General features: G+C 38.1%; 3 protein-coding genes across 4 annotated transcripts in view; all 3 read left to right on the plus strand.

The window, feature by feature from the left end:
• Positions 1-23: 23 nt before the first annotated feature.
• Positions 24-8,805, plus strand: LOC105316114 (basic proline-rich protein-like). Of its 2 annotated transcripts, none has more exons than XM_020003995.1 (26): positions 24-145; positions 1,208-1,392; positions 1,542-1,600; positions 1,645-1,713; positions 1,903-2,369; positions 2,426-2,463; positions 2,517-2,577; positions 2,750-2,794; positions 2,884-2,924; positions 2,973-3,037; positions 3,614-3,795; positions 3,851-3,934; positions 3,984-4,079; positions 4,131-4,288; positions 4,353-4,428; positions 4,476-4,558; positions 4,765-4,845; positions 4,900-5,051; positions 5,617-5,768; positions 6,146-6,808; positions 7,452-7,801; positions 7,850-7,881; positions 7,962-8,094; positions 8,205-8,293; positions 8,344-8,401; positions 8,529-8,805. In XM_020003995.1, the coding sequence occupies exons 2-26, from the start codon at positions 1,249-1,251 to the stop codon at positions 8,631-8,633; spliced, it is 3,483 nt and encodes a 1,160-aa protein (XP_019859554.1). In that variant the 5' UTR covers positions 24-145; positions 1,208-1,248; the 3' UTR covers positions 8,634-8,805. The 2 variants fall into 2 exon arrangements, with proteins under 2 accessions (XP_019859554.1, XP_019859559.1); XM_020004000.1 differs by having other exon boundaries at positions 2,753-2,794.
• Positions 8,806-9,065: 260 nt separating this feature from the next.
• LOC109587814 (RING finger protein 24-like) lies at positions 9,066-10,219 on the plus strand. The gene is made up of 5 exons (XM_020004037.1): positions 9,066-9,218; positions 9,338-9,404; positions 9,613-9,660; positions 9,709-9,788; positions 9,944-10,219. Exons 1-5 carry the CDS (start codon positions 9,109-9,111, stop codon positions 10,041-10,043), a joined length of 405 nt encoding a protein of 134 aa, XP_019859596.1. The 5' UTR covers positions 9,066-9,108; the 3' UTR covers positions 10,044-10,219.
• Positions 10,220-10,313: 94 nt separating this feature from the next.
• The window catches only part of LOC105316120 (arrestin domain-containing protein 3-like), a 1,821-nt gene continuing 784 nt past the window's right edge, over positions 10,314-11,350 (plus strand). Inside the window, exon 1 of the mRNA XM_020003020.1 lies at positions 10,314-11,343. Within this exon, the coding sequence (XP_019858579.1) occupies positions 10,441-11,343 (903 nt within the window). The 5' untranslated portion in view covers positions 10,314-10,440. The remainder of the gene's footprint in view (positions 11,344-11,350) is intronic.

Below are 11,350 nucleotides of genomic sequence, written 5' to 3' on the forward strand. Positions count from 1 at the left end.
CTTAATGAGGTTAACGCCCCAAACCCTTCCTGTATGTACCTTTGACTAAAGGGGACCTGTTTTATCGCTGTTACTTCGTTTTGACTCGGATAACTGTCTGACTGGTTGATAGTCGAGCCAGGTAGCTACCGGCGATTGACATAAGGTTAGCTCTAGCGTGCTCTCGCCTTGTAGGGCTACATGTTTAGGAAGCGTATTTAAAGTATATGAGCTGAGAGCTATCACCTTGTAAAAATCAATTAGCTGGCTTGTAATGTATGTATATTTAGTTAGCGTGCCTCTCTCTCTCCTCGGAGCTGTTGGAAGTGGGCGGTTGGTTTTGTTCTGATTTGTGCATATTATTCTATTCTGAGAATGAGTGACATGAAACTGAGCCTTCAGTATGTATATACATTGAGAACATAAAAAATCACTTTACTATAATGATTGGCATTTTAGATAAAAGCAATGTTGACAAAAGACTAATAAATATTTAAGCATGCCTATAACTAGATAGATGCACCCAAACCACAATTTTATTCCACCTAATACCGATGAATGTTGCCAGACACTTTTGCTTAATATCAAATGAAGTAGAGTCTTTCTAGTCTCACCATGCTAATTATATATAACTTATTTATAGTCATGGTACATGAAATAAACACTATGAGGCTGCCAAAATCATACTCTGTGGTTGTTTAGTAAGGGAAGGGAGTGTCGTCCTTATTGTGAGAAATGTTTGTACATTTGTTGATGTACCATACATACAATAAGGGAGGCATAAATGTGTGTGTGTGTGTGTGTGTATGCAAAACAATAATGTCTTTTTAATGTCAGACAAACAGATGCAGATGTAAGCAACACATGTTGCAGTTGCAATTTGTGTGTCCTGTATATATTAGGTACAATAATGCATGTACGTATTGTATCTGCTTGTATGTATTGTATGTATACATTGTGTACATGTACATGTACATGTACATGTACATGTACATGTACATGTAGATTGTATATCCTTATCACAAGGGATGTACTGTCCAATCTTATAATTACAATTATTTGAGTCATGATCTGTTTTGAAATGTTACCCACTTCTTTCCTGTTATTAGAAATGCTATGCTGTATTAAGTGCCAATTCCCATTTTAATTTTATTTTTATTTTGTATGGTTGCAACTCATTTCCTCTCCTTATCTCACTCTCTTCTCCTCTTCTTTATTATCCTTCTAGTTCTTTTTGTCTGCCCTTCCTCTTCAGCTCATTCTCTTAAGATGCCATCAAGTAAGAATCAAGTGACAGAAGCAGAGGTGCAAGGCTGGGGTATGGCTGAAGTTTGTGAATGGTTGAAATCCTCCAAACTCGAGTCGTGCATAGGAGAATTCCAGTCTCTTCAGATAGATGGGCAGAGACTTTTGGTAATGAAACATGGATTAATGTGGGATGTTGTTATGATGTACTTGTACTGACATACATTACTGGAATTCTTCTATTTATTGTTACAAATATCACTCTTTTCCTCTCTCTCCTCCCTCCCCCCCCCTCTCTCTCTCTTTTTCCCTACTAGCTATTGACCTGGGACGAATTCAAGACCTTAGAATCAATGAAAGAAGAGAAGAAAAAAAAGTAAAAGGACACTTTCTAGAATTCTCTTTTAACTTCAATTTCAGACTTTTAAAGAAAGCACTCGGGAATTTGCCTGGTCGGGCCCCTCTAAAGAAAGAAAAAAAAGCAGCAAGGTTGGTTTTACACTTAAAATGCATACACGAGTGTGTGTTTAGTTTAATGTCTCAGCCAGTATAAGAATGTGTGCAGGTCTGTGTTTACTTGGTACAGAATTCAATACGTAATGAATAATAGCTTGCAGTATAAAGTCCTCTGCACTTAGTACACTGCATAACAGATCATATTACCTCTGTATTATCTAGTGCTCAAAAGAAAGGCAATAAATCTGATCTTGCTCCTCCTAATCCTGTTGGGGGTTATTCTCCTAGTCCAATTGGTGGATATCCTCCAAGTGGAGCAGAGGCACCAGCACTGCCTCCTCGTCCAGGACGTGGGGGCCCCCTCCCTCCTCCCCCCTCCTCCTCCCCTCAGCCTCCGCCTGCTAATTTTCGTCCGTCTCCCAATCCTCCTCGTTCCGGCCCTCCCTCTAATTTTTCAGCTCCTCCGCCTCTCCCTTCGTCTCAGCCTCCTCCATTGCCTTCTTCCCAGCCTCCTCCATTGCCTTCTTCCCAGCCACCTCCTTTACCCTCGTCCATGCCTCCGTCCCGTTTGCCGGGTCCTCCAAATATGCGTCCGCCTCTGCCTCACCCTGGGGTAGGACCCCCGGGATATCCTGGACAGTTTCAGGATGCTTCAGGATATCACGACGAAGAGTCCGAAGACATTTATGGTATTCAAGTGTTTGCTTTTTTTATTTTAGTCATTTCGTTATTGTTATGTGTGTAGATGCTGTCCCAGATGAAAATCAGCAAGATGAATCTGAGGTAATCAAATATTCGATACATTGTACAGAGTCAATACTTAATATTTATTTCAGGATATTTATGATGACGGCAATATGGAGGATGAAAATGAAGCTGAGGACTCTTTTGATGACGGTAAGAGGGATGAATATTTTAATCGTTGCAAATTAATTTGCTGCAATTATTGTTGTTTCAACAAAGAGAGGGATAGATCATTGTTATCATATACATTGTTATTGTTATCTGTATCATTTATTTCTATAACATACACACACACACACTCACACATGATATGACACTGTATCAGCAGATGACGATGAAATTGAGGATGAGTATGAAGAATCGGCAACAAGTAATTTATAATAAAATGACAACTTCAAATAACTTTACAATGACGTCCTTTTCTTTCTTTTTTTCTCATCTTTATTCTCTATTCATTAGTTCAGCAGCAAATGGGAATGACTAATAAAACAAATGTACATGTAAGTACTAAAGTCCTTGTTTTAGAGTCACTTATATTCTTCATACAGTTGGCAGTTCTAAAGGCCAAGTTCCATGCACACGGAATTGGTAGTAATACTCTTGATGGAATGCAGTAAGTATAGACATAGAGTATCCATGCACAGAATGCCAATTGAGAATATGCAATACTTAGGATTTGAGTTAGGAGAAAGCATTCTTATATATCTACACATACATGTATTCTTCCACTAAGACCATGGGCTATAGTATGTCAAAATTGGCTCCGAGAGAAATATTAATTTTTATATTTTTTTCTGATGTATATACATGTTTTTATGTTACCTAGAAAGTTTCAGCTAATTTCGATCAAAATTTGATTTTTTGTAAATTTTAAAAGTTACTCAAAAATCGGGCTAAAGTCCCTGTACTATAGTACAGGGACTTGGGCCAAATTTTGCCAAAAATGAAAAGTAAAGAATTCTTTATTTTCATAATGTTTCCTGATACATATACATGTTCTTATGTTGTGTAGAAAGTTTGAGCTGATTCCGATCAAAATTGGATTTCTTATAAATTTTTAAAGTGGCTCCAAAATTGAGCCAGTGAAGCCTATTCCACATGTTGTGCATATTAATATCAATACACATGTTATGAGTGACAGATATACACATACATGTATACAATGTATTAATCCATCATTTGTTAATAGGATGGGTCTTGGTGGTCCTGGGACTAATGAAGAACCAATAGATGATGAAATATATGATCTTCCGCCCGAGGGAGAGATTCAAGGTTTCCAACCAGCTCCACCTCCAATGGCCCCACCTCCGCCAATGGGGCCTCCGCCCGACCAGCAACCAATAGATGATGAAATCTATGACTGTCCACCAGGTACTATTATAGTTATTGATCACATGACTATCATGTGACATTGTGTCATTTATAGAAGGGATTGAGGGGATGACACAAGACGACTTTGGGTATGGCGATAATGAAGATATTTACGATATCGCTGATGACGATATGACTGGTATGTGCTCCAATGTTTAATGGACTGTGTGTTTATTCTTTTTATAAAGGTCAAGGAGAGCCCCCTCCAGTTAGACCCCCTATGGGTGGGCCAATTGGGTCCCCTGGGGTTTCAATTATTCGTCCTCCGATAAGACCACCACAAGGTGTTAAAAATCATTATTAATTTTATTATTTTTATTTATCATTATTTACAGGACAACCTCTTCCAGTACATGATATGCCCCGCCCACCTTTAAACCCGCCAGAAGAAGATGAAGAGATTTACGATTGCATGGAAGAGGAAGAAGAGCCTCAGGTTTCAAAACCACCAGCACCAGCTCCTTCGTTTGGTATCGGAATGAGACCTCCAATGGTATGTACTGTGTATGTTGTTATTGTACAGCTAAAATTGTTAAATTTCCTTCTTTTTATTTTAGAGACAACCAATTGATTCAGTTTCCCCTTTAGCCCCGCCTATGCTTAGACCGCCTATCAATCAGACAGTTGCTAATGGTGAGAGATTTCTAATTATAAGAAAACAAAATTATTTCTTTCCCTAGTTCAAAAAAATAAACTGCAATCGACAGCATTCCAGCAAGCTCCACCTCGTCCTGGGTCGGGAAGCAAACCAACAAGTTTTCAAGTAAGTAATTACATGTGTGGGTGGACTAGATAACTTTTATTGTTGTTAAATTCATCAAATTCCATGCATACATATACATGTACTTGTCACGCACCAACTTGAGAATTAATTATAAAAGACACAAAGTTTAAGTGAGATAAAGTTTAGCATCTTTGTGTCTTTGTGACTATTATTGGTATTAGTAAAAAGGTTTTGATGTCCCTTAGGAGATTCAACAGTCAAAGTTACTGGCCACATCAGGACAGGCTCCTCCTCCCAAACCACCTTCCTCGACCAAGCCTCCAGCTGTGAGCGATTAAAAAACAATTCTTATCAACTTTATCTTTTGTATAAAATAACAGGTCCCACCTCCACCACCCGCTCCAGCTCCTCCGGTAGAAGATGATGATGATGATGATAGTGGAGCTAGTGGTGGTGGTTTAGCTAGTGAGCTAGCAGCAATGAAGAAGAGATTAAGAGGAGGGTCTAATGCTACTCCACCAATTGAAAGAAAGTGAGCTTCATTAACATGGACAATATAGCCAGTCCTTACATGTAGCTCTCTTCATACTGTTAGTGTTTTTAGATACATGTAGTTCTTATTTTCTTGCATGAGTTTTTACAGAAAATTATTATGTTATTTGAGCCATTAAGCTGTTCTTGCTTGTACTGTTAGTAGCTATGATATAAAAGAAATGGTAGCTTTTAACAGAAGCATGTTGTCCCTTAGCTTCCTTGTTACCATCATTTCTTAGTATGTACTTAATGTTTAGTATACACCCTTTCACTTGCTAATAAGCTGTTTTTCACTGCATTTAGCAACAGTTCTGCCCTAGAGATGTATATCTTAATTAAATTGAAACAAACCTTTTGGATCCAATTGGCATGATGTTGTTGATTGGCTGCTTGAGCGTGTACTATATCTCCAATTATGCTTCATTGATTAGTTTACATTTTCACAAATTCCCCTAGTTATATATTGTGTATAAACTCGCTACTAGAGCATTGTTCACTCACCATGAGTCTTCCTTTCAGTGTACAATAGTGCATTAACATTCCTTTCTCTTGTTCCTCTGTAGATCTACTTCATTTGAGTCTTCAAAGCCACCGCCAGTTGCTCCTCCTTCTCCTGCCCCGCCTTCGTCCGGAGGTGATCTTGCATCATCGATAGCTATGGCACGCAATAGGCTTAGATCAGGAACTACGAAAGAGCCTTCACCCAAACCACCAGGTCAGTCAGTTATCATAGTTGTTCTTTCGCAAATAAGAGTTAGTCCCTTGGGCATCGACTAATTTTGGCAAATGGTTTCTCACTGAATAAAATCTGAGTAGTATTCCATTCTTATGGGGTTTGTTGTTATATCATGTATCTCTCTGCTATGATAAGAATTACTTCACAAGGATATCTTTTCATAAGAGATATAATTCATTTTTAGTATGCATGTTGTTTGTTATGCATTATGGTGTAATAAGAATTGTTTTTATTGAAGTCGAAAACAAACAACATTTAACTGACAATAAAAATACAATAAATTTTCAGATATACAATATTATAATATAATGTAATAGTGATGTAAATTATGCATAATATTATTATTTTACCTTTAGCCGAGCCCCCAAAACCAAAATTTGAATTTGCAAAGCCGCCACCAAAGGAACCTGAACTGCCTAAGAAAGCCACACCACCATCGTCTCCAAAACCACCATCGTCTCCAAAACCACCTAATGTTCCAAAACCATTGACTGCTGAGAAACCAAAACCTCCCAAGCCCGGGCTCAAACCAGCAGTTGCTCCTAAAGGAAAACGAGTTGCGGCATTGACTGGAAAGTTCCTAGACACGGGAGAGAAAGATGTCGGAGGGTCAGGAGGCGGAGAAAAGAAAGCTGCTATTGAGCTCGACCGCAGTCCGTTGACTGGCCGTAAAGTTGATAGGAAACAGTCTGTAAAAGAGCTGACTCAGCGTTATTCCTCCGAGAGTGAAGAAGAACCTTCTCCGAGTCATAAACCATCGATTCTACCACCAAAAGTGGGAGGGGACTCTTCAGGAAATGCGGCTATGAATGTATTTAAAAGAAAACAAATGGAAGCCGAGAATGAAGCTCCCCCACCTCCAAAATTACCCGGCAAACAGCCAGCGCCTCCACCAACCTCTTCTCCATTCAATAAGGCTCCTCCATCCCCAGGAACAACAGCTCATGAAGGACCTAAAGATCCTTTCAGAAGAGGAGGAGGAGGGGAGCAACCTCCATTGCCTGGTCGTTTCCCTCAAGGTAAATAGTGATCAAATACTTTACATAGAAAGAATTGATTCTGTTTTTGTTGCTTGTTGCATTATACAGTACAAGGGACTTTGGCCTGATTTTGAGCAACTTAAAAATATCATAAAAAATCAAATTTTGATCGGAATCAGTTCAAACTTTCTACATCATGTATATATATCAAAAAAATTATTAAAATGAAGAATTCTCTACTTTTAATTTTTGGCGAAATTTGGCTAAAATCCCTGTACTATAGTACAGGGACTTTGGCCCAATTTTTGAGGAACTTTAAAAAATTCATAAAAAATCCAATTTTGATCAGAATCAGTTCAAACTTTTTACACAACATAAGAACATGTATATGTATCAACAAAAATTATAAGAATGAAGAATTCTCTACTTTTAATTTTTGGTAAAATTTGGCTAAAATCCCTCTACTATAGTACAGGGACTTTGGCCCGATTTTTGAGGAACTTTAAAAAATTCATAAAAAAATCCAATTTTGATTGGAATCAGTTCAAACTTTTTACACAACATAAGAACATGTATATGTATAAGGAAAAATTATAAAAAATGAAGAATCCTCTACTTTTAATTTTTGGTAAAATTTGATCTAAGCAATGAATAGATCTAAACAATTATTGCTATTTAATAGGTAATGATGCTCCAGCTCTTCCTAATAGACCACGTCCATCATTACCTGATGGACCACAACAGAACAGTGCCCCGCCTCTTCCTGGAAGACCACTACCACAACAAAACAATGCCCCACCTCTTCCTGGAAGACCACTCCCACAACAAAATGGTGCCCCGCCTCTTCCTGGAAGACCACTTCCACAACAGAACAATGCTCCTCCTCTTCCTGGAAGACCGCAAGATGATGTGCCACTACTTCCTGGTAGACCACGACCACAACTAAACAATACTCCTCCCTTAAGGCCACCCCTTCAACAAGAAAGTGCAGCTCCTCCCCTTCCTGGAAGACCTCGTCTTGATCCCCCACAAGTAAGAGACTACAATGATGAAGCATATTTTATGTATTTTTAATTTTAGTCCCAAGAAGAAGTACAGCAACCTGCTTTCAAGTTAGTTCTAACACAGGAACGTCTTTCTTTTATTCTTTAAGCTAAATCTAGCCATATTGTTAAATGCATTTCCCTCTTAGGCCTCCATTAAGGTCTCCTATAGCAGAAGAGCCTCCATTACCAAAGAAAGCCGCTGGGCTATCATCTCAGAGCTGGTATCACTCTACACTGGATCGCAAAAACGCTGAAGCTAAAATAAGAAGATATTCAAAAGCAAGCTCTCACTCTTACATGCATGGTGTACATGTATACATAGCTCCCTTAACACTAAACACAATTTAGAGTAACATATGGAATAATAATACCATACTTATTATTTATAGGATGGGACGTTTATTGTTCGTGATAACACTAGGAACCCTGGTGAGTACTCACTCTCGCTGTGGCATGATGGGGGAGTCAGACATTTAAGGTATTATCTTCATAACGTCAAGAGTAAAGATAATGATTAATTTATAATAGAATAAGAAAAAGAGCAGATAAGCAATTTGTTTTAGGCGAAGAGAAAGTAGACGAACAAGTGAGTGTATATGTAATTATTTTTACCTTCAAATTAATTTTGAGTTGTATGAATCTACATGCACATTGCTAAATATTTAACTTATTTTTTTGCATTTTTGATAACACAATTATTATTATTATTTTAGCCATTTAAAGATGTAATAGAGCTGGTTACTCACTATAAAGAAAAGGAGCCAGTTGTATTAAAATCAGGTGGACAGACATTTCTAAAATACGAGTGTCCTCACTGAGGCCTCGGTAATAAATTGTTTTGTTTCAATTTTCTGTTTGTCTTTTTATGAATGACTCAATAATGATTACTAGTCTTGTTGTCTCCTTTTTATTTTGTTTCTTAGAGCTTTGTATTTGTTCTTTAGCCACATTCCTTTATTTATGATGTGTAATTTTTTTATTTCTAATTAACGTGCTTCATTTTCAAGCCGTGTTTATAGCGCAAGTTTTGCAAGTACAACAACATAAAAAATATATATAATGACTTACAATGTATAAAGCCCAATTTACAGTCATCCAAAACAGAAGGCAGAATTAGATCTAAAGTATTGTCAATTTTTGTATCAGCTTTAAACCTTAATCAAATCCAGATTTTAGGCGGGAAACTAATGCGCATGCGCAAAGTGAACTTATTATTATAATTATTAATAAGGGCGGGGCTAGTATTATTTTTTCATGCTGCCATTGCATTGCTGGGCATTTCCTTCCTTGTAAATGGCAGACAGAGACAGTGAGAGTCCTATTCTGGCTTATGTGCTAGCCACTGGGACTCTCTTGGCGGCAGCTTGTCTGATGTGTCTATGCCTCATGTGTTGTGCAAAATGGTACGCTTGGATCTGAACATCTATAGATCTATGCCACACATTGTTACATGTTGTTATTACTAGTAACCCTCCTGTTTATACAGAGTGGTTTTTTTGTTAACCAATCTATTTAATTTCAGCCCAGAGTGGAGAGAGCGTAGAAGATTAAAACAAGAGAAGGAAAGTTTATTAAAGAACTGTAACAAAGTGAGAACAAATTATTTTTTGTTAACACAGAATGATTGTATTGGGTGAATTGAATCTTATTGTACTCATTACAATTACGTTGATGATCAAAGATTAGCAATTTTTACCAACCTACATCACATTGTAAATTTCACAATTATTTTATTTATAAATATGTAAAATCAGACATGCCTACGGCAATTATAACTTCCTTTGTATAAATTAATAGGTAAAATATTCAATTAGTGAAGGTGCCAGACAGTCTAACCTTTGTGATGTAAGTGAAGCATTAAATGGTGTATAGTTTATGATGCCACAACTGTAGTCTTGTGCTGTGTGCTTAGAAGACTTCCTTGATAGAGAGATAATAGTACTATGTCCTTGTAGACATGCTTATCATAAGAAGTAAGTTACTAGTGCTATTTACTATAAAATGCCACTGCAATGGTTGTGAGCATAAGGTTTCCTTTTTGACTTGCAATAGTGTGGCTACTCAAGTACTTTGTTGTGGTTGAAAGTTCACCTGTACTCTACTTTCATTTTAATCTTGCTTTCTATAGATGCCTTTGTGACTGGCTATCTCAGTCCCCATCCTGCCCTATCTGTAAGGAAGGTGTTAGTTTGAATGCTTCAACTGAGAAAACACCTTTACTGGCTTAAGGAGGCATCAATCAGCAACCATAGCATACTCACTCACACACAAATACACTTTTACAATGATCTCTTTTTGCACGGTGGCTACACAGCCCTGGATTTATTATTTTTATGTATCATAGCATTTAATCCACTCATCAGTTCATTAATCATTTTTTCATGTAAATTATCATCAATTTTAATTCTGTTTTGTTCTTTTTTCTCTCCTCCAATCAGTTTTAAAAATATAATTATTTTTCATGAATAATTCTACATGTTTTGTTACTAGGTGGGGCTACTGGTAGGTGGAGCTACTGGTAGGTGGAGCTATAGATCAAATTGCATTGCTTGATTTGCTTGAGCGGATTTGCTTCTTATTTAAGCCCCACTCATAAGCTACTACAGTTTACACTGAAGCTGAATTATGAAGGATTTTCGTCTGGAGTTGAACAATCCTCCAAATGGCGTTTATTTTACCGGTGGCACTGTAACCGGTACTGTCATAGCTGTCAATGACGACCAGCCCAAAGACTACAAAGCAATTCAAGTCAGAATAGTTGGAGCAGCCGACGTCCATTGGTCAGAAGAGAGAGGATCAGGGGAGCACCGTCACACTGTCCACTATAGAGCCCATGAGGTTTACATTGACACCTTCGTTCATGTTTGGGACAGGAACACAGCAGGAGGGGGTCAATTCCCTGTTGGTAATTTCCAATTTCCATTCTCCCTTCAACTGGGAAGTGGTAACTTGCCAGCCTCGTACACTGGTACATGTGGTCGTATAGACTACAAGATAGAGGCCAGGGTTATGAAAGATGGTATCTTCAAGCGTGACACTCGTTGCGAAGCATACATCAATGTTGGTAGCGTCATCCCTATCAATAATCCTCAACTTCATACCCCAAAAGCAATGGAGATCAGTAAAACCCTTTGCTGTCTATGCTGTGCTTCTGGTCCTATTAATATCACAGCTACTGTGCCACGTACTGGCTTTTGCATACTTAAAGACGCCATACCAGTTGAAGTATCTGTTGAAAATGGGAGCCGCAGAGATGTACGCCAAATTGTTGCTTCAATCCGCAAGCATGTTCACTACACAGCACAGGGCCACCATCGTTATGATAATGTAACAGTAGCCAGCGTTGCTAGTGAACCAGTGGCAGCTCATAGCTCCACAGTATGGCGTCCACCTCCTATTGCTGTCCCTAATACCCCAACCAAACTCCTCAACTGCAACATACTTCAAGTAACTTATTATCTGACCATTACTGGCTCAATCTCAGGTGCCATTAACCCAGTCATTAGCATACCCATTACTATTGGTAATGTACCAC

Source organism: Amphimedon queenslandica, unplaced genomic scaffold, assembly GCF_000090795.2.
Source record: "Amphimedon queenslandica unplaced genomic scaffold, v1.1 AMPQUscaffold_13513, whole genome shotgun sequence".
Taxonomy (NCBI): Eukaryota; Metazoa; Porifera; class Demospongiae; order Haplosclerida; family Niphatidae; genus Amphimedon; species Amphimedon queenslandica.